Genomic DNA, 24,236 nt, shown 5'->3' with positions numbered 1-24,236 from the left:
TCCTGATCCTTCTCTTCTGCCTCTACCTCCCAAATGCTAGGACCATCAGGTGCTACTACGCTTTGTTTTCATAGTTCACTTCCAAGCCCACATTCCAGCTCCTACCAGAAAACATGCTAGACTCACTGAGCAGGGTCTGGAGAGTTTGGGGAAAACTGAAGAAAAGAAAGGTGTTTTAGTTGGGCATGGTGGCTCATGTCTTTAGTCCCAGAATCGGGAGGCAGGGACAGGAAGATCTCTGAGCTCGAGGCCAGTATGGTCTCAAAGTGAGTTCCAGTCTCAAAAAACGAGAGAGAGAGAGAGAGAGAGAGAGAGAGAGAGAGAGAGAGAGAGAGAGAGAGAGAGAGAGAGAGAGAGAGAGAGAAAGGGGGGAGGGAGGGAGGGATGGAGGGAGGGAGGGAGGGAGGAAGGAAGGAAGGAAGGAAGGAAGGAAGGAAGGAAGGAAGGAAGGTATTTACTCAAATACCCCTCCCTTCCCAAGATGGACATCTGAGGACTTTCAGATAGTTTCAGAACAGGGCTGAATGGAGAGCCAGGGGAAGCTCAAGAAAGGCCTTGTGTTGAGAAAATAGTATGGTGGCCCTGACAGAGAGAATACTCACTTTCAGGAAGATGGTCTGGAGCTTTCCACAGTTCCTGCCGCAGTAACTGGCGCCCCGGCGGGAGAAGAGGACTTCATGGGTGGGCACCCGTTGGTAGGCCACGCGCTTGTCACCCTGCAGCATCCAGATGATGATATCTGGCAGGCTGTTCTGGGGCTGGAGAGGGAATGGCAGTCAAGGGGGGATGGTGGCATACCCAATGCCACGCCTGACCTCTGACTCAAAGTCCACAAAGTCTTGCCTTGCCCAGCTCCCATGCCATCCTGGCCACTCAGGGCCCTGCCTTTGGCCCTCAGCTTCCAAAGGAGGTCCCACAAATGTCTCTTAGATGCCCATAGGTTTCTGGGAAGATGCCCCTGCTTAGAGCCTGGAGTCTTGTGGAAGGTATAGTCTGCCCACACGAGCCTCCTTTCCTCATGCTATCCCTAGGACCCTAAGATCTGCAGGCTCACAGGAGCAGAGGCCACCACTACAGGGGCTGCTCACCACCTTTCCAGGGCTCCTCAGTGAGAGAGGCCCCAGACCTAGGGCTAGGAACTGGGAGGATTTTGAGGAGGGCTCTTCAGCACTTGCCCTCCCCTGGAGAGGGGAGGATGAGGAGTGAGGTTCCAGGGGTGCCAACGACCAGCCTGGGGCACAGTCCTCACCACTATGAAGATATGCCCAGGGAACTGGCCATGTGCCTACCACCCTGCTGAGGGAAGCTCTAGGGTTCATCAGCCCTTCCCAAGCAGCCTTTCCTTCTACAGTCCTCTGTTTCAGACACCCTCTCATGCACATGCCTGGGTACCATCCCTTCTCACCATCCTCACTTCCTACAGACAGGCACCAGTGGGCCAGGAGTCAGGTTTCTGGGAAGCAGGCTTCAACAGGAGACCCAGAGCCAGGCACTCTGGGTTCTGGTACTAGCCTTGCTCGGACATCCTTTGGGGCACTAGGCCATCTATTGAGTTCCTACTGTGTGTCAGGCTCTGAGCTGGACCCGGGGGCACCTAGTACGTATGTTATTGTGTCCCACAAATGGGTATACTAATGTTTGTAAGGTTAAGTGACTGGCGGGAGGTCACCCAGCAACAGACCCAGAATGTATCACAGTGTAAACATTTGGTCACCATTCCAAGAGTGAGGAAGGCTGAAGAAGAAAGGCCCCTCAGGATTCATTACCTCCTCAGCCAGGGCACGGAGACGCAGAAGCCAGTCCTCAGCCTGCTCCAGGGCAGTGGGGAGCTCACTGTGGCTGAGCTTCAAGGCCAGGGCAGCTTCTTTGATCTGGCTCAGGTGGCGGCCACGTAGTCGAAACAGATATTGATCAAGGTGGGTGGCCGAAGGTATTTCATGGATATCACACAGGGGCTGGCTAGGAGAGACAGGTGGAATGTGCTTGTTCACCAGGGCTCCACACACCCGAGACAGGTGCATGTATGCAGGTACACACAAGTGTGTATATTTATAGGGTCCCTGCTCCTTTAAATATAGGTTAGGAGCCTGCTGGGTGCTCACCTTGTGGCCTGTCTGCTCCAGGAGGTCTCCCACGCACACCCCGGCCCTTCTACTCCTACTCTAAAACATGCCTCTTTATTCCCAGAAGATCCTTTGGGGACTCACCCCAACCTCCAGTCTGGTGGGTTCTTTTGTATAAGTATCCCCTCTCCAAGTTGACTGCAAGCTCTCAGGGGACCTATAGGGTCCCTTTCTTGCCCCCTTGTGTTGTCTAGGACAGAGGCCAGAGTCTAAGTTGCCCCACAGTAAAATAAATCCCTTCTGTGTTGGGCGCACACTTTCTCCAAGAAAGAAATTTATGGACCCCTGACTAGCTAGCTACTGCAGACACTGTGGAGAGGCCAGCAGCCATGAATACAGAAGCATCCACCCTGGCTGCCCCAAGACGGCCCTCCCAGAATCCTGAGCTGGGCTTTGGAAAGTCTTCTGAGCACTGCTGGGTAAGTTACTGCAGTCCTCAACTAACAGCGCTGAAGCCCAAGTGAGGGGTAAAATTAAACTCCATTGTGTGTAGGAGCAAAGATCTCTGATCCCGACCCATCACACCCGGACTCCCTAAAAGCCCCGCAGATGGACGCTCCACACCGTTCCAGGGCTGGGTGTGCACACCCAGAAGAAAGGCTAAAAAAGAGGGGGTGAGCTCCAGTTCTCCCTTCCCAAGCAGGACCCTCCAGCTGGCCCAGCCCTTGCCCTCAAACAGGACATTCGTCAATGCTGCGCCAGGCCTTCTCCGCGCTGCAGCCCCCCGCCCCCTCCCCGCAGCGTCTGGACTCCCGGCTCCCGGCTGATTTATTTTTTCTGCCAATTTCCCCGAGCTATGCAGAACCAATTACCGCCGGAGCGCCACGGCACCGCTCTGGCAGGCCCTCGGCGCGCTGCGTCTTTCCTGTTATTTTTTTTAATTGAATTTTTAGGGTGGGGGGAGCGGGTGCGCGAGCTCCATCTCGGGGAAACTTAAGCCCCGGGGCCCGTCTCAGGTCACGTACTGCACACCCTGTGGTAATATAATATTTACTGCCCCGAGGGTGCCGCGGACGGCAGCCCCGGGCCGGCGGCAGCGGGTGGAGGCCTTGCATGGTGGGTGAGGGGCCCTGGTGCGCGATGGAGCAGAGGGCTGGAGAAGCCCAGCCAAGGTCAGAAAACAGGGAGGACCCTCCAGCAGACCACCCAACCAAAACTTCCCAAGACTAGCCCAGCCAAGCGCAGTCTTTACCACTCACAAGACGCCCTGGCTCTTCCCCACAGTTAGGGAAGTTCACTACAGGGGTAGAGAAAGGAGGGGAGTCTGAGAAGAAGACTGCATCCTTAGCTCTCCCTACAGATGGAAGGCGGGCCACACAACACACGGAGCAGAGCTGGCTGTTCACCAAGTCACCACCTGTCCCTGGGGATCAAGTTGGTGACTGTATCAGGACCAACCCCCCCCCCCCCCCGGAAAATAAGCTAGATTCATTCTTGAGTTGAGCTCCAGGCTGATTCCAAAGAGATGACCCTCTCATGAGGAGAAACTGAGACAGCTTGCCATTCCCCGAAGAAGCAGCCTTGGAGTTTTCCCTGGAAAAAGTGGCCGTGGTCTGCACCTGCAGGGCTGATAGGAATTAGTCCATGTAGAATGCTAGGAAGGGCTCTGGAACAGCACAGAGGCAGAAAGTCATACACAGAGACAAGGGGCACATTATAGGGTGGGGAGGGGGCAACAAGACAGCAACGACTCATAAGGCATGAGGGCTACCAGCCACCCTGTGGGGAAAACAGCCCTCTCCAGGGTGCTAGAGAAGGGAAATTGGGGGGGGAGGGGGGCGGAGTGAGGAAGGTAGGGTGGGTGGCTGGACTGGGGAGAGGGAAGGGAGGTGAAGGTTGTGTGAGCTGTTAAGGTTTGTGCTGTGGTCTCTGAAGATGGTGGACCCGTGCAGACCGGAGATGCTGATGGAGTGTGGAGGGCATGTGTGGTTTCAGATGCAGCCTGGCCCAGGACAGACACAGGGAGAGGAAACATAGTGAGTCCAGAGATCAGAGGAGAGGGCTTTGCTACATGGGTGTGGGGTTGAGGGGTGCAGAGTGGAAGGATGGGGGGATAGGGAAGCGCCCTAACTGGAGACAGTAAGGCTGATAGCAAGTGTTCAGCCCTGGTCAGCCATGACACCTGCTCATGATAAAGCCTTGGGCAGCATGGTAGCCTCGGATAGTTCCTGGAGGAATGGATCTGGGGTCCCTTCCCTGAAAATCCTGCCAGATACCTAGAGAGGATGGGAACCCACCCCCACTGCAAGCTCCTGTCCTGAACTGGTGCCCCCCAGAGGCTGGGCATCCCCCTACCCCTAGGAGAGTGACAGAAGAGCCTGGCTTGGCAGAGTGTTTCAGACAAATCCTTCCCGAGAGGGCACCAAGGACAGCCTGGGACCAAGTCCTACACCCTCCAGTGTCCCAGCACCTCAGACTCGCCAGGGACCCATTTCCAAACTTCTAGCCCCCCAAATTCACCTGTTCCACCCCACAGCTGCCATGAGCAGGGCCCATGTTCTGCCAGCCACCGTCCCAGGGGCATCACTGGGCATGGCAGCCTCTCTGTAGACATGGCCAGGGTGCAGTATGTTCCGAGAAGGTGCCCCACCCAAGGGGCCCTGCAAGCTGATTGTGGCTCTGTGCCCCCCCCCCAGCACCACGTTCCTTCCACCTCCAGCCCGAGGCCAGCTTCCTGCTGCCTCGTCACCCCCACCCTGCTTTCCTCCTGCTAAACCCTCAGAGAATGGCCAAAGCCCACCCTACCTGTCACGGCCACAGCTAGGGAATCAGGCTGGGGGGGGGGGGGCCTTTCCTAGGTCCCTAGTTCGAGCTGTGACAGAGTAGCACAGGAAAGTCTCTCACTTGCTTGACATGTGAATCTGGGTGTGTCCATCAAATCCTTGTGTGCCTCGGTTTCCTTATTTGATCCTCAGAGAATGGAATGGCTAGAGCCCGTCATGAAGTCTATGGTGCCCTCGGCTCCCTCCACATCCCTCAGCTCCCTCTGCATCTGCCCTCCCCAGCACCTTTGCCTTAGCCACTTGTATCTTAGGTCACTTAGCAGTCCTATTTCTTCTCTCTTGTCACCCTGAAGCTACAACAAGCATCTGACCCAGGGGTCTCCTTCCTCAACATACCCAAGCCTGAGCTTTGGCAGAGCCCCTAAAGCCTACCCTGCTAGGCATCAGCTGTCTTCGGTACCCCTGGAGACAGCAGGCATCTCAGGCCTACACTCAGGACAAGGCCTTGGTCCTGGTAATCTCCTAGGCTCCTCTTTTTGCCCTATCACTTCCTCCAGGCATTGCTTCTTTGGGAAGATTCCACTGCCAGCTGCATCTGCTCCGAGCTCCCACAGACCCCACTCCCACTCCCAATCATACCTAGAGGGCTCGAGGTGTACCCTTACCAGTACAACTGGGGCTGAACTGGTTTCAGAGAGTGACCTGACTGGGGCAGGATGGGGGTGGGGGTGGGGTGGAGGGACTGTTCCTTTAGAGGTACACTCCCTGAACAGGACATACAAGTGCCACCACAGTTATGGGTCTTCTCATGGTGAGGGCATTTCTCTGATCCCTTCAGCAGGGCTCTCAGCTAATAGGATGCTGGGGGTAGCGACCTTCATACTGAACCCCATAGAATGCATAAAAGTGGATATAACCAAGTCCATTTCATAGCTGAGAAACCAAGGCCCAAAGAAGCAGAGCTATTGAAAGCCACCAGACTGTGGTGAGGGGTGTTTCCTTGCATTTGTCATTGTGGTAATCACACTTCCTTACTAGTCTTCCCGATGGTGACAGTCTTTTATTGATCAGATATTATTAAGTAATCATTCTTCATGCCAAGTTCAACTTCAAAGCTCTCTTTGCAGTGACTACCCCTAGCCCTCCTGGATGTGGAAGAGATGCTGAGGTGAGCCCCCTCTGCTGACATCCGTTCCTATTCTCCCTCACCCCCAGTCCCCTCTTTCCTAAAGCTGACAATCAACCATGTGCAGTAGAAACCTAAACAGAAACCATGGTCCCCGACAACAAGGCCTTAAGGGAAGGAGGGGTGCCCCCACCCCAGCTTCTCCTGGAGATTCCATCAGGGAGCTATGAGGTCGGGGATCAGACACACAATGCTTCCCATTCAGGTAAGCTGGTCGCCCAGCCCACAGCTGCTGCCGCTGCTGCGGGGAGATTTATGACCTGTTCTAAACGTCACCTTTTCAACTCCCGGTGCCGGCTCCACCACCTCTGGGCTCAGCACTGGCCAGACTGCTGGCCAAGCGTGGCTGGGAGACGTGCTTCTGCTCACCACCACACACGAACACTCCTGAGGAGACGGGCTGAGCTAGGAGAGGCATCGGAGGGTGCCAAGTACTCCCTACCTGCAGTCTGCAAGAAGTTCGTCTGTCAGCTGAGCCACCAGGGCATCCATGTCCTCAGAGGAACACTGTGCCTTCAGAGCCAGGTGGACCTGCTCCAAGTTAGCTTCCTGTGGAACAGGCAAGCCTAGGTCAGGAGTGTCACCACGGAGGGGGACCCAACTCCAAGGCCCCGTCACTGAGCCAGAAGGAAATAGATAATAGGAGCAAGAAAAGACAAGGCCAGATGCAATCTGCCAGCACCTTTCAAGCCCAGAACCTTCCAGGACTCCCACTCCCATCCTCCACTTCAGAACCCTGGTCTCACACATGGTCACAGGGGTTCCCTTGCTAGCTAGAACTTCACAGTCTGAATGCATCGCATCCCACCTGCCACCTTGAAGCCAGACCTGACTCCCCACAGAGGAGTGGATCTCTCTGAGACTCCTCTGTCAGTCCTTTATGGAGTTAGCCACAGGCAGATTCAGAGTTAGCCCGTCGTCTCCCCCAGTAGCCATGGAGCCAACGCTGGGCACAGGGACCAGACTCTCAGAGCTGGCTCTCTTGGAGTCCCATCTGATGCCTTCTCTTGGGCTTCTCTGGGCACTTTCCCTAGGCCTGGGCCCTGAGCTGAAACACCTGTCAGGCCCCCTGCTGCTTCAGTCCTCCAAGCAACCCCCTCCACACCTCAGTCTTCCAGAGTGCATGATGTGTGCCCCACCCTGGGGGAACCTCAGCCCTGCTATCTGGGAACTGTGGCCTTCTGAAGTGATAACGAGGGATACAGTGGCGAGCCGAGCGCTGGTTTTGCCGTCTCAACTTCATGTTCATCCACTGGCCATAGCTGCCCATCACCACCCACTGCTAGTTCCAGGGACATCACCCCTTCCTTGCCTTCCTGCCTCCTTTCCAACTGTGCTCCTCAGTTGTCCCCAGGCCTCGTCAGCCCTTCCTCCCCTGCTGCCTCTCATTCCTGCCGTGTGGTCATTCTGGTCTCCCTTGGGTAGACTTGAAAGAGCAGAGAGGCTCCCAGAAGCCTCTGCTCAGCCCCGAAGCAGAACTCCTCCCTCATTCAAAGCCTCTGCTCCTCTTCCTGGGTTCCCAGCTTTGGACCCAGATCATTTCTCTCAAAGCCCTTCATCTCCCCATGACCAGCGTATCAAGGCCTCGCAGCTCAAGTCCCACAATGCCCTAAAAAGCCACCTTCCCCCCACAACCTCCTGGCACTGGGACTCATCCTCCCGAGTCCTTGCCACGATATCCTAAGTGAGGTCTTCTTCCACATCCTCCCATTGCCCCCATGACGTACTCTTGATGTTCCTTAGTTGCTCCCCTCCATACCCCACACCTCTCCCTCAGCACCCATGATTGCCACCTGGATCTCTAGCTTCTGACTTCTGGCTGGAAGCTGGAAGTTTCTGGCAAGATGATGTATGTTGTATAAGAGTCAAGAGGCATGTAGTAATAAACACCAGCCATACCCTGACACCCCAGCAATCTCTCAGCTCTCTGTCTCTCAGCCATCTACCACATCCACCTGGGGTGACCCCAGCACCTTTGATACCCATCTTCTCTGCAAGTCTGAGGATGCTCTGGCAGGGCTAGTATCAGGCACCACTCACCAGACGGTCAGCAATCCTGAGGAGCTGGTTTTGCGTCTCAATTCGATGGCTGATGTCTTCCCAGTATGAGGACAGGACCACCACTGGCTTCACATTGCCCCAAGGCAAGTAATAGTAGTGGCACCCTGCAGGGAGGGGGGAGGGGCCTGAGCAGTGGACAGAGATCTGGGACAGTGAAACAGGGCTCTGCAAAGCTCGGCACTCAGGCCGCTGGGCTTTCAGAACTGGAACAGCTTGAGAGAGGACTCAAGGTAGACAGATCCTACTCTCCTCTCCCCTTAGGTGTGTATGGTGTGGTCGGTAGTCACCAGAATCCAGACAAGGTACCTGAGCACACTTTGTCAGGAGACAGACTGCTGTGGCTCTCACATCAAAACAAGTGGGCTGATAGAATACCTCTGGGAAACCCAATCTCACATCTCCAAGGTCTCCAAGCCAAGCTCCTAGACCCCGTGTGTTGGTGGAGATGGCTCAGGACTAGGGCAACTCAGAGCCTGCAGGACTCCAATCTGGGGGTACAGTGGGCCCCCCAAGAGGAGTATGAGAGGCAGCACCAGCAGCAGAAGAGAGGAACCCCTGAAAGGGTTAGCGTGGTTTCCGTGGAGGCAGGGTTTAGGCTTTGGTGTCTTTCTTAGGACCCAGGTCCCTTCAGCCTCACCTACCATCAAAGACTGCCCGGCTGTACTGGGTGGTAGAGGCCAGCGGCAGGCAGGTGGTGTCAAATTTGTTTCCATAGTTCCCAATGCTGACCTCGAACTGGATGGCATCATCCACATCCTGCAGCATTGTGGCTGAGTAGAAGGCAGCAAAAAGGGAGTATTTGCGTCTCCGGAGGTACTTCTGTGGGCAGAGTGAGCAGGCTACAGGTCACAAGGAGACAAGCAGAGCAGACCCCAGAGATGCCAGGCCCTAGCCATGTCCAGGACCCAGAGACTCCTGGCTGGGCAGAGAGTGGCTGATGATCCAAAGGAACAGCCTCCAGACTTGGTTACTGACTGAACAAACTCATTCCAGGTCCATGCGCATTCACTCATGTTTCCTAATACAATCTGCTCCTCCAAGGTCAGGCTGCTGCTCTTTAATCCAAACCAGCATCGATGGCACCACCATGTCCACAGAGCAGGGTCTCCCGCAGTGTCCCTCGGGGCAGCCTACACCTCATCTGCCCTTTAAAGGGGCTGAAAGTTCTCAACAATTATGCCCTGCCCAGACAGAGCTACACACACACACACACACACACACACCCCAAGCAGCCTTGCACTCTGCATAGGCAGCCTCAGCCATATGCTCATAATGTGTAGTTCAAATTGGCCCCTCCAAGCCCACGGCATAGGGCTAAGACAGTGTAAAACATTCATGTGTCTTGACATGAAACACTGTGATCTTAGTCACTGCCTTGGAAAGCTGAGAGGAAAGGAAAAGTTGGGTTTGGGAGCATGTGAGTGGACCGATAACACTCACTGTGTGCCTACTGTGGGTGTACATCAAATCTTACTGTTTCCACCACCATCTCCTAAGGTAAATACAACTACAGACAGAAGCTGAAGCACCTGGCAGGTAGCAGGGCCAGCGTGGAAACCCGAGTCACTAACTGCAGTGTCCAGATGATGCTGGAGAGCGTGCTTTGCTCTGGTATTTCTTAGAGTCTTCATCTATATACAGAGTTAACAACAGCTACCTTCCCGCCTGCTTGCATTTGTAGATGTCAGTGGTAAATGGTGTTGAACTGGCTGTGGCTAGCTGTGTCCACGGCATCCTTACAAAACAGTATTCCACTTTGTATCGAGCTCTGAGTCCCTACGATCCTTTCACTTATCCTCCCTTAACCCTCAAAGCATCCCTGGGGTGGGTACCACACTACTCCCACTTTACAGCTGAGACACAGGGGCCCTGAGAAGTGCCGCCATAGTAAACATGGGTCAGAAACAAAGAAGGCCCTCTACCACGGTCCTCAGCGGCCTCGTCTCTACTCCCTACAGGGACCCAGCTCTCTCCCGGAGCAGTGTCGTCACCTCCACACGCAGGATGTCATCAGCAGCAAGGTCTTCCACCTTCTGCTCACTGTGCTCCACCAGTTTGGTCTCTAGTGACAGCAGGAGCCTGCCTCGGTAAGCCACACCTTCTCCCTGCAAGAGAAAGTCGGGTCGCCAGTGAAGGGGTGAGGGCCGAGGACCACAACACGTGACAACTTAATATAATTCACCCCTACAGAATGGGATATACCAATCCTCCAACCCAGTCCATAGGGTGACACCTGAGAGAGATGGGCCTGGGTGTCGGGGGATGGCCCAGGTCTGACTGGCCCAGAATAAAGAAGCCAGAGGGCCTAACAGAGGAGGTGTTCTGAGGGTCTGTCCAGGCCTCCTGAGGCCCACAGGTATCATCTGGGCCCAGACACTGCCAGGCCAGCCTGGAGACCCTTAGGGGATGCATGTGGCCGCTCACCTTTCCTGTGTTGAGCTCCACATAAGGGTCTGGGAAGCCCGTGAACTCCCGGGGACTGCCATAGAGGTTCACATAGCAGGGCCCGAAGGTGGGGAGGAAACCCAAGTTGTCATCCACTGGAAGACACAGGCAGGAATCAGAGAGGTGGCCCTGTAGATCTTCCAGACACCTTCAGATCTGATCCCATCTCTAGCCCTCAGTTGTCGCCAAGGCCCCAGATATGGCCCCTGGACATGTATAACTAGTGCTACACTAGCCATGACTGTGACCAACTGTTGTCTCATGACTCCTCAGCATGCTCAAACGAGGCTATTTTCTAGTATATTATTAGTCCTATTTCACAAATGAGGAAACTGAGGCACAGAGATGTCATTGATCACAGGATAGCATGAAGACAGGACCCAAATGGTGCAATACACTTAGCTGGTCTATATACAGCCTTCTCTCTCAGGCTATGGGGGAGGAGGAACAGGTGATCCCAGAGTCGGGTGACCACAGAAGCAATGTCCCAGGGATCCCTCCCTCCCTCTCTCCCTCCCTCCCTCCCTACACACACACACACACACACACACACACACACACATTTATTGTGGCAATGGGAAGTTGGAGAATGGATAAAGGAATCGATGTCTCTCATCATCTGCACCTTCTGGGAAATGTTCTCTTGATAATGTCACAGCTGCCCTTCCAGGGACAAGACCTCACTGGCCAGACTCTGAAACCCTGCAGAGGCAGGGTGTTCTTTCAGAGGACATTCCCAAAATGCTCAAGGTAGAACCGCCACCAGGCCCATCTGAGTGTCTCTATCCACACAAGAATAAGCCAGGGCAAGCACCGGAAAAAAGCTTCTGCGGAGACCTGTCCAGCAGGCTGTGTGGCTGTCCACTTTACGTCACAGGGCTGAGACAGTACAGGGAGGAGGGGCAGCTGGAGCTAGCCTGCCCAGTACCTTTCCACATATTTCCTCCTCCAGACATCAGAGCAGACAGGATTTGGCTTTGAGAAGCAAAGGGGGAGGCCTTGGAATGATGGGACTCGGGGGAACCACTTCTAACTGTTTGTGTCAGTCATCACTACTATGATTTACCTTGTGAATTATGTGTCAAGCATTTCTCATTCCCCTGACCACCTCCAGACCCCCAAGATACCTCGCAATCCCCCTGGCCAACTACGCCCCTCCTGCTGGAAGCATCAGCTGAGGCAACAAGCCTAGAAAGGAAGCCCTGGGAGGCTAGATCAACGGGCCTTGGGGTGTCAGTTATCCAGTGACTGAGACTTGCCAGTGGTCAACTCAGGGGCCTAGCAGCAGCTCAGTCCCCCATCCAAGTCATAAAAGTCCCCTCCAGCAGAAACCCCAAGGTCCCATCCCCTTGTGGTCCCCTAGGTGACAGCGACGTACGGTCAGTGGCTTTCGGAGGCTTGAGTACACCTGCCGGCTCCTCTGAAGCATAAAGAAATGGAAAAGGGGTTAGGGTGGGCTTGGCTTGGTGGAGAATGGTTACATGAACAGGATATAGAGCTGGCAGACAGACACTGTGGATGTACAACAAATGAGGGCACACACCCTGCCCCCCCAACTCCAGCCAGGCAACCCTCAGCACCTCTCACATGAACTTCCATTCAACACACTCAAAAAACAACACACAGAAGAAAATATGCTTTTTCTACATTATATACTGGTAGATTAGGAGGAGTAATGCAGAGAAAGAAACCTGAAAAGAGAAACACGAAAAGCCATTGTGGGCAAGCAAACATCCTGGGCTCCAAACATCAGATTGACACTTGGGGTCCAGCGCACGGAGCCAAGGCCATTCAAGGCACAACATCTCCACCTAGTGGGAGTGTCTAGTATTGCAACAGACCACAACATTATTTAATCAACAGAAGCCACCTGGGTCTGGCTTTCAGCACCAGCGGTTTCCAGGGAAGATAAGAGACAGATGTTGTCAGCTAGCACATGTACACACACACACACACACACACACACACACACACACACACATACATGCACATATATAAGCATATGCACTTGTAATAAAAATATTTTAACCCTTTTATTTTCCCATATTAATGAGGCACTGCCAGAGGATGTTCAACAAACATGCAACGTGCAACCCAGAATGGCTTATCATGCTACAGTGTTATTCAAAATAAATTTATTTGTTTGGGGCTGGAGAGATGGCTCAGCGGTTGAAAGAGCTGACTCTCTTCCTGAGGACCCAATTTCAATTCCCAGCACCTGCATGGCCACTCACAACTGCTCGTGGTTCCTGACATTCATAGCAAAAAACACCAATGCACACAATATAAAAATTTAAAAATGCATTTGTTCTCTCAGAACCCTGAAGCTGTGACTTGGACACCCTGGGTTTAATGTGGCCCAAGTTAACTCTTCATCCAGTGTGGCACAGAGAATCCAGGTTGGACGCTTCTGGAAGACTCAAAAAAGGAGTGTGGAGGAGGAATACGCTAAACAAAATATGGGAGGTAAAGACAGCTGGAGAAGTGAGGCCCCAAGAAGGCAAGGCCCTGGTCTGGCCCTTAGATCTCTGCAGCCAGGTCTTGGCTAGCACAGCTGGCTGGTAGAATCTGTGTGACGGAGACTGTGCCCTGTGAAGGTTTCCCTATAGGAACTGAGCTGGGCCCTTGGCATAGGAGAGCTCTCACCCTGGCAGGATGACCTACACAGGCACAGCCACGGTCCCGATTCACTCGAAGCTCCTTCTAAATGATGCTCGGCCGGAGGTCCCTGTTGTCTTTAACTAAGGAAACCAGGGTCACAGATGTGACCCCTGCACGCTTCTTGCTAGAGACTGACTTTTACTCTGGCAACCAGTCAGAGACAGTTGTCTACCAGTCCCTCCAGCCAGCTAACCGACACCTGCTGCTGGCGGCCAGAAGAATGGCCCAGGCCTCCTTGTTCAATTGCATATTTGTTCATTTAGGAACCATAAGCAGATATAATAGTGGGCCTTCACATGGCCCTGCTGACGTCTTAAGCCGGTGCTTCCCAACTTGAGAGCCCGTCACAAGTCTCCGATACCATGGTTCACCCCAGGTTCTCGCCCCTGTGTCTGCAGACAGCTCATAAAGTCAAGGGCAGGGTGAGTAGAGAAGCCACCAGACACAAAGCCTCTATTTAGTCCTGGCCGTCCTTCTGCCAAAACACAAGTGTTTTGCTGTGTTTTCCCTGAGCCTGGAGAACTGGGCCCAAGGAAGCCCCAAGGCCCAGATGAACACGCCCAGCTTTTCACTGTGAGAGTGAAGCCCATCTCCCTCACCTGGGCGAACTGGAAGGAAAGAGCAGGCTGCCAGCCACAAGTCACAGCTCAGCAGGCGGTCCCTAGGGACACGTGTGTACCCTGGAGAAGCCAAGCCATTACCTTTTAAGCTAGCCTTGCCAGCTCCCAAGGCTCGGCAGAGCCCCAAGTCCATGGCTTTGGCTGCCTGACACCCGCCTGGGCCAGGTAGGAGGGGAAAGGAGAGATTGCTGGGAAAATCACCATCATCCAAAGACAACTTTGGTTTCTTCAGTGCTGTTCTGTAGCATGATGCTTATATGGGTGAAGGTATCAGAGATGCCACAGCTGTCACAGGTCCCATGTGCCTCCTACCTTTCAAAAGAGCTGCCACATCTAAGGAGCGTGAATACCCCATTTTTTTTAACAAAAACAAAGTCTTTCCTTAATATACGGATGCACAGAGTCCAAAGAATACTTTGGTGTGCCCAGGCAAATTTGTGGGCAGAAGGGCTTAAGAGGCAGTGTTAGGTCTTGTCCTCACTGGGGACAAAAACAAGAACACAAAAACAAAACTCCATGCTGAACCAAATCTTCTGGAACCTCAAGGTGGGAAGAGAGAGAAAGGAGTGGGGTTTGTTTGATTGGTTCCTTGTTTTGGACACAGTCTCAACCAGCTAGCCAAGGCAGGTCTTATACTATGTAGCCAAAGACGATTTGAACTTCTCATCCTTCCAACTCTACCACCCAAGCACTGGGCTACCAGGGGCATGCATGACACCATGTCGTCTGTGCGGTGCTGGGAGTGGAACCCAGGGCTTCCTGCATGCTAGCCAAGCACTCTACCAGCTGGACTCCATTCTCAGCCCAGATCCAGTTCTTGTAGTACAGTTTGCATTGTGTTCTGGGAGAAACGAGAGAATAAGACAGTGCACTGTCCCGCTACAGTAAGAAGGACAGAAGAGAAGAGAGGAAAGTGGTGGAGACATGTTCCCAGCGGGGCTTCTGGCTAGGGAAAGAAAATTAGCCAGGAGCGAGGCACGTGACACCCTTTAGTTAGACAGATCTTCCATCTGAGAAAGGGGCCCACCTCTGTAGGAAGGAAACTCAGAGAACCTGGAAAGTCCCAAAGAATAACCCAGATTGATCAAATTTAATTCTAGCTATTTTGCTGCACATTCCAGAAGCTGGGGGCAAGAACAGTCAGTGGTCCAGCCTTTGACACCACCCCTGAAGCACATTGGGTTGCTCATGACTTGAGCGCCATCTAGTGACCATGGAAACAACTTTCTCACCTCATTAAACCTGGGTCATAGGCTGGTTACAGGACGCAATGGTAGCGTCTTTGCCAAGCTTGCCCAAGGCCCTAAATTTAATTCCCAGTACAATAAGCAAATGAACGAGTAAATAAATCAATGACACAATAAAAAGAAGGCCAACAGCACACCAAAAATGAAGAATGATTTAAGGAGAGCCTAAATTCTCATCAGGTGGCTGAGGACAGGCACAGCTGTATCATATCAGAAACTTTGTCAAAAAACACTCAAAAATGCCATACTGTGCCTTGACCATCATTAGCTCCTATATTCAAAGACAGAGGCAGTACCAAGTCTGAAAGCTGAAGAAGACTTGCGGCATACTGGGTGGCCAGAACTTCCTCGGTATCACCATGTAAGATACTGTCCCTGTCTCGATGTACCTGTCTGTCTGTGCAAAGCAGCACTTCCCCCAAACCCCTGACCAGCTCCCTGTAGGAGACTGCATCCAGGGAAAGAGTCCCAGGGAAAGAGCTGGGAAGGAAGGAGCCTCCCAATAGCAGAACCTTCTAGAAGTATGCCTGTATGTGTTGGACGGCTCAAAATATCAGTGAGGAAGTCAGAATGGCAGATCAGCACTAGACATTGAGGACAGGGCATGGAGTTCACTTGATAATTCTCAACCTTGGTGTGTATTTGAGATTTTCTGTATCTAGAAGTCTCTGGGGACTGGGGATATAGTTCAGCCAGTAGAGTACCTGCCTGGCACGCATGAAGCCCTGGGTTCAGTCTCCCACACTACATAAACCAGCATGGTAGCACACACCTATAATTCTGGCACTTGGGGAGGGGTACTGGAGACAGGAGGATCAGAAGTTAAAGGTCATCCTAGTGAAATCAAGACCAGTCTGACACATGGGACCCTGCCTTTAAAATAATAACAACAACAAAATAACGTGTGGCAATACATATACCTTTAATCCAGGCACTCAGGAGCCAGAAGTAGACAGATCTCTAAGAGTTTGAGGCAAGACTGGCTTCCTCTGACCATTGTACACCTGACACCGGAGGAGCTTCAAGTTCCAGGCCAGCCAGGATACATAGTGTGACTCTGTCTCAAAAGATATTTTATTTTGAAACGTTTCCCAGGAGTTAAAAGAAGTGATGAGTGATCACTGGGAATGAGGCCCATGGACCACCAAAGCTTCAGAGTGGCAGAGACACACAGAGACCCTGCCTTGTCTGCAAATGCCCTTACTGAGCATGCTCTTTAGACAGTGAGAGAGGATGGGGCGCCAGGCAGGGGCTCTGCTCTCCATGAAAGCCTGCATCTCAGAGAGGGACAGCAGCCTCAGCCATGGAGACACATCCGTAAGGTTCCGGAGAGCCTCCATTTGAACGCTACAGGAAAGAGTTTGGGGTTCCCAAACTCTCAGGCAAGAAGACAAGGAGATACAGCCTCTTGGGATAGTTTCTGTGGGAAGACAAACTGAGGCAAAGAGGGGCAGAACTGATGCAGAAAATAAACGGTGGTTGGTACTGAGGGCGAGAAAAGGACGTGATGACCTCTGCACTGAGTCCCAGACACCAGAGGAGCTGCTAGTGGGAAATCCGCTGGACCCCTAAGAGGGAGGAGGCCAGGGAACCCCACTTTAGAGAGAGGAGGCTGAATGACTGCCCAGCTGGCTGCAAAGCCAGAGCTCTCAGCACGATCCCATCCACCTTCAGGTGTCTGTGGCAGAGGCCAGAATAAGAATCATTCAACTTGAAACCCCTATCTCAGAGACACTTCAACCAAGAATCTACAAAAGGTGTCCTGCCTAACCATGGGCTTCCAGGACGATGGTGGCCCCACCGCGAGGTCATGTTGTCTCAGTTTGTGTGAGCACACTCAGTGAAGTTCACACAGTAGGCTCGCCCGACAAACTGTTTCTTGGAACTTACAGATAAATGTTGCCTGACCAGCATCTTCGAGAGGCATCTGGAATCTGGTCAGGTTCCCACCCAGGAAACAAAGCCGACTTTTCTCAGAAAACACACCAAAGCAAATTCAAAGTGTATTACATATTAGAAGGGGAAAATAAGCCTTAAAATTAAAGTTGGTAAAGATTTGGGATGTAGTTCATTTGGCAAAGCAATTGCCCAGCATGCACAACAAGCTGAGTTCTGTCACCGGCATCATAGACACCAGGTGTGATGCTGGACACGTGTGTCCCACAACTTCAATACTTGAAAGGAGGATCCAGAGTTCAAGGTCATCCTTATTAACAAGTTCAAGGCTACACTAGACTATGTGAGACACAACTCAAAAAGGAAAAAAGGTTAAATAAAACCCAGAGGTTTGCCAAATATTTATACAAGGCCTAAAAAGCAGAAACCAAACTTTTGTTTTTTAAATAAGAAAACTTTAAAATAAGCATAAGATAGTTAAAAATTTTGACAAAGAAATAGTAAAATAAATCTAAACAGGCTAGCTTGTGGTGGAACACGCCTTTAATCCCAGCACTCAGGAGGCAAAGACAGGTGAATCCCTCTGAGTTTGAGGCCAGCCTGGTCTACAAGAGCTAGTTCCAGAACAGCTAGGACTGTTACACAGGGAAACCCTGTCTCTAAAAACAAAAACAAAAGCAACAACAACAACAAAAAATCTAAACAAAGCTAAGGAGCCCAGAACTGAAATGTCCAATAAGGTTTTTGTTTTAAAAGCTGAGAGGCTAATTGAGGGGGCGAGGAAAAAATTCAAACCCAATAAAGAAGAGAAAGACAGCTCAGGTAGAAGAAAGTGCCTAAACCCTAGAAGTCACTGGGAGAAGCCCTGCAAACATATTTTAAAGCCTCAACATAATGCATGCTTTTCTAGGAAAACATAAATGATCAAAATTGACAAGAGCAAAAATAAGAACCTAAAAATAGCAGTGATCACAGAGAGACTGAAAAGTCTGTAAAGAGCCGTCAGTACTCCCACCCAGAAAGGGCACCAAGCCCACATGGTTTTACGGGTGAAGTGTTTCAAACCCTCAAAAGATTATATTCTATGTTATATAAACTGTTCCCAGATGTTAAAAGACTTTAAATCTTTCCGATTAATTTTACAGAGTCGGCATAACTCAGATACCAAAAGCAGGCATTAATAAGAAGACCAACTGAAGATAATAGAAAATCAAGGGCTGAACTCAAGAGGCACTGGAACTTAGGAGGTAAGAAAGATGACATTTGGAGATATAAGGAACAGATCAGTCAAAATACATTGCTGACATCGCCAAAAAACAATTTTGAGGAGGTGATGGTAGTTCACTGTCTTACTGAGTAAGAGATTAATAGATTTGGCTAAGTGCAAATTTAATTACTAGCTGTCAGAAAGTATTCAAATATAACTGGTAGGAATTGCTTATGAGCAAGCTCAAAGTTAGTGCCCACAGTCATGGAGAATAGTAAGAAAAAGACAAACACACATCAGAAATACAGACCAGGAGTATGTGTTTATAGCAGAATAACTATAATATATATGTCAAACGTTCAAAATGTACAATTGGTCCACTTCTCTAAGTCTCAATGAAATAAAAAAAAATCATATTTACCTTCCAATTAACAAAATTCTCTTTGGTATTGTTTTTGAAATTTTTGTTGTAGTTTGGTTTGTTTTGTTTGATCTTTTGAGTGAGGGCCTCTTGTAATCCAGAATACCCTCAAATTCACTTTGTAGCTGAGAATGGTCTTGAACTCCTGATCTTCCAGCCTCCCCCTCCAGAATTCTGGGATTCCAGACGTGTATTACCACTCTCAACTCCAGTGTTATTTTAGCCATGTTGAACCAGTATCTCATCAAGCATATGGGAGTTTTTGAGCATAAATTAGTTCAGCCTTCTTGACAGGCAACTTCAGTATTGACAGAAAGCCTTAAAAGCGCTAAAATCCTTCGACAGCTTTGCCCTTAGACCCATGCGTGAGAGAAAACTTGAGAGCACACGGTGCAGCTCAGTGGTGGAGCACTTGCCCAGCACATGTGAGGCACTAAGTTTGATCCCCAGCAGCACAAACCTAAGTTTGTTTTGTTCTCTTTTATGTGCATGCATTTTCCCTCATGTATGTATGTGCACCACATGCATGCACGTGGCCAGAAGAGGGTGTCAGGTCCCCTGGAGCTAGTTACAGGCAGTTGTGAGCAACCTAATATGGGTGCTGGGAACCAAACCCTGACTCTCTGCAAGGGCAGCAGATGATCTTAACCTCTGTGCCACCTTTTCCAGACCCATGTTGCTGTTGTTGTTGTTGTTGTTGTTGTTGTTGTTGTTGTTGTTGTAACTATGTACAGCTCGGAACCCAGCTACAAAAACACTTGTTACAAATTTATCTATAAGATAGAAAAATCAGAGATGCCTGGGTACTCCATATTAACTAGCTCAACTGGTCATGCGCACTCACAATGGAACACGCATTTGTTACAATTGTCTTCTAAGGGCTAGGGATGTAACTCAGTTGATAGAGTACTCAGCTGGCACGTACCAGGCCGTGGGTTCAATCCTAATACTACCAAAACAATGTGTTCTAGAAGAATACGTCATCACAAAACAAAGGACTCAGCTTAATATTGCCAAGAGACAAAAAAAACCCAATGCTCAGACAACTTAGGTTAGTGTGATGATAAATGCCACTGTTCTTCAGATCGCTAGCTGACACTGGGTTCCATGTTAGTAGACCAACAAAATCCACTGAAATATATGAATCACTGGGCACTCATGGCCAGAGTAGAACCCAGCACGTGGTGGCCCCTGAAAGACTGAGGGGACCCCTCTGGACTACCCAGTGTGTACCCTCCACTCAGAGTATAGCACCCTAAATGTCTGTAAGTGAGCAGCTATCACTGGGAAACAGATTGTGGAACCCTTACAATCTCCCATAGCCTGCAGGCTCTCCTATCTTGAGTGAGGAAGGACAGACATGCAGAGCAGGTGGGTCATACCTTCTATTTCTCCTCCAGGGGCAGAGATTTTCGACATTCCCAGGTAGGTGGTAGCCACGGTGTCATTGTGAGTGAGACGGTCCCTAGAACAAGGATGGAAAGAGAGCGTGAATGGAAGCGGCAGATGCAGCACACTCGAGAAAGAAGTGACCCTGGTGGCACTAGGAGTTCAGCCTTCAGTCGAGGCCTGGGGAGCCCAGGAGGAAAGAGAAAGGAAGCTGTTCAAGACACCTCGAAGGCAACTTGTTCATCTTGACAGCCTTCTACTCCATATCAGCTGGCTTCTGTGGGGCCACCAGCCCAGACTGACAGGGAGGAGGCCAGAGGCAGGCAGAATGAGCGGCAGGAGGCTTCTGAGAAGCGCAGTTTCCAGACCCAAAAAGTCCCGGGAGCCCAAGAAATGCCAAAATCTAAGAAGCCATCTCTGAGACCACGGCAGGGACTAGTGTCGGTGTGCAATGCCTTGGACAGAGTCTTTAGCTGGGAAGCATGTTCTGCAGGGGTTTCAGAGTTGCTTAGAGACCAAATACATTTTACCATCCACTGTGGAATGAGAAGACAGGTGCAAAGGCATGCAGGCCCTTCCCCTCTCAGCCAGGGGGAGAGGAGCAGAGCCTGGACTGCCACCCCAACTCCCACTCAGACGTCATGTTCCTTGGCAAGGTCAGGAAGACCCCTTTCCTGCTTTCTTAGAGAAAGACTTCTCCGGTCCCAGCCAGTGCAGGGGCCTGTAGGTAGGCTATCTAGAAACAGCAACTTGAAGCCCACAGATTCCTGTGCAGACCCTGCCTCTGAACTCCACACCTGCCTCTTGAATAATAATGAATGGAGATAACTAATGTTGGCTCCATGCCACCTATGTCACCACTGTCTGAATCACCAGCACCCAAGGAAAAAGCCATGTGTGGCGGTGCCTGGCTGAGAGGATTCTGAGGCTTGCTGGCCAGGCAGTCTAGTCTAAATCACAAGCTGCAGGCTTAATGAGAGGCCTGATGTAAAAAGCTAACGAAAAGTTGAGAATTTGGCATCTGGTCTCCACATGCAAGTATACACATAAGTGCGTGCGCGCACACACACATGTGCATACACACACGCACACTTGTGCACACAATCCATCAATCAATAAAGGGGTCCCATTACTTAGCTTTCAGAACCCCCTCATCAGCCCTAGCAGGTATATACTACGATGAATGCCAGCTTCGGGTGAGGGTGCTGATGTCGAGATAATCAATTATCAGAGGGCTGGTGGGACAGCTCAGTAAGCAAAGGCACTTGACTTGCAAGCCAGGCGACCCGAGTCTGATCCCTGGGGACCAAATAGAGGTGAAAGAAGACAATAGAGTTCACAAAGTTGTCCTCTGGCCTCCATATGCCTGCCATTGCATGTGTGCTCACATACACACATCACACACACACACACACACACACAGACACACACAAATAACATCTCAGAGACAGGGCTGAGGTAAGATACTTCTGGTATACTGGTATAGAATCCAGAGCCCTGGCCACCCCCACCTGTCCCTTCCTCTGGAGGGTGGACCTGGGATTCTCCACCTAATGGCTTGACCCCAGATGGCTTGACCCCAGAGCACAGATGGCTATATCAGGAGACATTTGTGTGTGTGTGTGTGTGTGTGTGTGTGTGTGTGTGTGTGTGAAAGAGAGAGAGAGAGAGAGAGAGAGAGAGAGAGAGAGAGAGAGAGAGAGAGAGAGAGAGAAGAGAAGAGAAGAGAAGAGAAGAGAAGAGAAGAGAAGAGAAGAGAAGAGAAGAGAAGACTTCAGCCTCCACAGGTAGAGGTCATGTGTTCTGAGCAACTTTCAACTCAAGGGGAAGACCCATAGACAGGAATTACTGTACCAAAGGTCAGCAGTGCCATCTTAGGCAGGCCCTGGATGCCTCATAAAGGTTCTCCAGTACATTCCAAGCCTCTTTTGGTGTTCCTGGGCTTCTTCCCCACCGTGAACACTTTGGTCATGGCAGATTCATCCCACACCATCTCCAGACACCAAAGGCATGCTGATTTCATTGTCCTCTTAACCCCACCCCCACGAGATGCCCCAGTCTCTAGCCCTTCCTTCCTCTCTGTTTTTCCCAGAAAGGAAATTTAAGGTTTGGCTTTTGAATTCTCCCCGTGACAGGAGCCGCATGAGGAAGAATGAGTAGTCTGGCAGCCCAGATCTGGATCGTGATTCTTGGTATACTGTGTCATGAGAAAACTTCCTAGAGGTGACTGCACCAAAGCTGACGTCACATGTCCCCCTGACGGGAATCTAGCCCAGCACCTCAAAGACGCTAAGCTGGGTGTGTTTTTTAAACAGTGTTAAGTCCATCCCTTGAAGAGGATCAGGATTCTGACTTCTTGTCCAAACAGGGAGGAAGATAAGACTGCTTTATTGTTTCTATGGAGGGGGCTTCTAAGGAGGCTTTTAGAAAAGTGTGTTGTGTTTCTGACATCTCTGTGTGTTTGTCTGAACATGCACCACATGAGTGTAGTTGCCCACAGAGGCAAAGAAAAAAAAAAGGTGTCGAATCCTCTGGAACTGGAGTTACAAACAGTCATGAGCTGCACGTTGTGGGTGCTGGGAACTGAACCCTGATCCTCTCCAAGAACAGTAAGCACACTTAACCGCTGAGCCATCTCTCCAGCCCCAAGGAAATTTTTGTTTTCTAATGAAAGGGGGATTTTCAAAGACTCGAATGGAAGATGAAGTTACAGAGCCGCATGGACTGTGTCACGTGTCTGAGATTCAGGTGACGGCAGAAGTTCATCTGTGTGCTCTGGGAAGAAGGGCTTGCTGGATAGAAACTTTCAGCGGGGGCGTGCTTTCTGGCCTGGAGCTGGGTTTTGAGGCTTAGGGCTTGCTTTTGGAAAACAGCAAGTCTCAAAATAGACTCACAATAAAAGTGCCACTTCGACCCAAGCCAGAGATGCAGCCACCAGATTCCGTAACGTGTTTGGATTGTACAGTATGCTGATAGCTTTGACACAGCTCCAAGGGAGTCAAGCCAGGCACAGCCACAATCCATGAGCCAACCGCACCCACATGCATCCACACAGATGCACGCACGCACACACAAACATGCACATTGGGCTGTCCCAGTCAACACAGGGCAGTCACTGCCAGCTGACATGCGGAGATGGCTCTGGGAATGCAAAGTGTACCTTTCCACCAAACCGCTTCCCCTTCCCCGAGCCCATACCAGCCGTGGCAGCCCTCGGGACCTCTCCCTGCCCCCTGCCCACACTCCTTTCCTCTAATTCTCTCAATCTGTTTTCTTTAGGCCTGGGGAACTGGCACACACTTTAATGGCTCTGCGGCCTGGGGTTTTTCCCCTGGTCTCTCATTATCCTCCTAGTTGGGGGTGCCATGGGCATGCAACTGAAGGAGAATGGCCAGGGAGCCACATGATCAGGACTTCTGGGGGCAGAGAGAGGACAGCTTGCTCTTTGTGGAAAGCCTGGGGTTCTGGAGCTTGTGGAGCTTGGGCCCTGATGTCCCTCAAGCGTGAGAGAGGTAGCCTCCTTGCTGCTACTGTGAGAGACAGCGTGGTCAGGAGGAAAAGAGCACCAGCTCTGACTGAGATTCACATCAGGCCTCTGTGACTTCTGAACTGTCACATCAGACAGGTCATTTGGTTTTTCCTCCCTGCGCCTTCCTCTGTGACGTAGGACCATGCCATCTTGTCGGGGGTCAGATAAACTCATACACAAGGAAACTGCTCACGGACACAGCCCTGGCCTACAGGTTGGTGATCCACAGTGGTGAGATTCTAAGACACTCCCAGGCTACTTTCCCAAGCTGTTCAACACGCACAATGATGATCCCTATTCAGACAATATAACCCACACCCCCAACCCGGGGGCTTTTCTTCCATTCCATCCCACAGGAACAGAAGAGCTGGTTTGCCCTCCACCTCTTATATGTGGCCCTTACTGATGACTTGTCAGCTTCTCAGGAAGCCCCCAGGAGTGAGCTCCTTGCCACCTCCTGGCCGTGACCTACTTATCTTCAGTCAGTGTGGCATCCCAGCTCCTGATTGCCCCATAACTGCCCACGGCCCTCATATCTTGCCTTGACACATTCACTCTCTGACATAGCAGCAACCCAGGTACATGAAAATGACAGATTCAAGAGCCCCTGGAGACAACCCCCTCAAGGATCTAGAACTTACCAGTCCATGACACGAATCCTCATTTTTTCACACATAGAGGGAAACTGGGGAAGGAAAGGGAGCCAGATGAGAACAGAGTTTTAAAAG

At 51.2% G+C, this 24,236-nt stretch overlaps 1 protein-coding gene across 7 annotated transcripts in view; it reads right to left on the bottom strand.

Annotated features, from left to right (window-relative positions):
* Dysf (dysferlin) overlaps positions 1–24,236 on the bottom strand; it is a 201,247-nt gene that overhangs the window by 100,415 nt on the left and 76,596 nt on the right. For 4 of the 7 annotated variants that reach the window (XM_038318219.1, XM_038318223.1, XM_038318218.1 and 1 more), the window contains exons 16-24: positions 24,150–24,193; positions 19,973–20,055; positions 10,518–10,633; positions 10,085–10,198; positions 8,735–8,912; positions 8,073–8,197; positions 6,475–6,581; positions 1,767–1,959; positions 603–758 (exon numbers count right to left, since the gene is read on the bottom strand). In XM_038318219.1, coding sequence (XP_038174147.1) covers positions 603–758; positions 1,767–1,959; positions 6,475–6,581; positions 8,073–8,197; positions 8,735–8,912; positions 10,085–10,198; positions 10,518–10,633; positions 19,973–20,055; positions 24,150–24,193 — 1,116 coding nt within the window. Of the gene's footprint in view, positions 1–602; positions 759–1,766; positions 1,960–6,474; positions 6,582–8,072; positions 8,198–8,734; positions 8,913–10,084; positions 10,199–10,517; positions 10,634–11,916; positions 11,959–19,972; positions 20,056–24,149; positions 24,194–24,236 lie in introns of all 7 variants that reach the window. The other 3 variants (XM_038318221.1, XM_042054450.1, XM_038318220.1) reach the window with 1 other exon arrangement.

This window comes from Arvicola amphibius, chromosome 2, assembly GCF_903992535.2.
Source record: "Arvicola amphibius chromosome 2, mArvAmp1.2, whole genome shotgun sequence".
Taxonomy (NCBI): Eukaryota; Metazoa; Chordata; class Mammalia; order Rodentia; family Cricetidae; genus Arvicola; species Arvicola amphibius.
The sequence above is the reverse complement of the archived record's forward strand: the minus strand, read 5'-3'. Positions and strand labels throughout refer to the sequence as shown.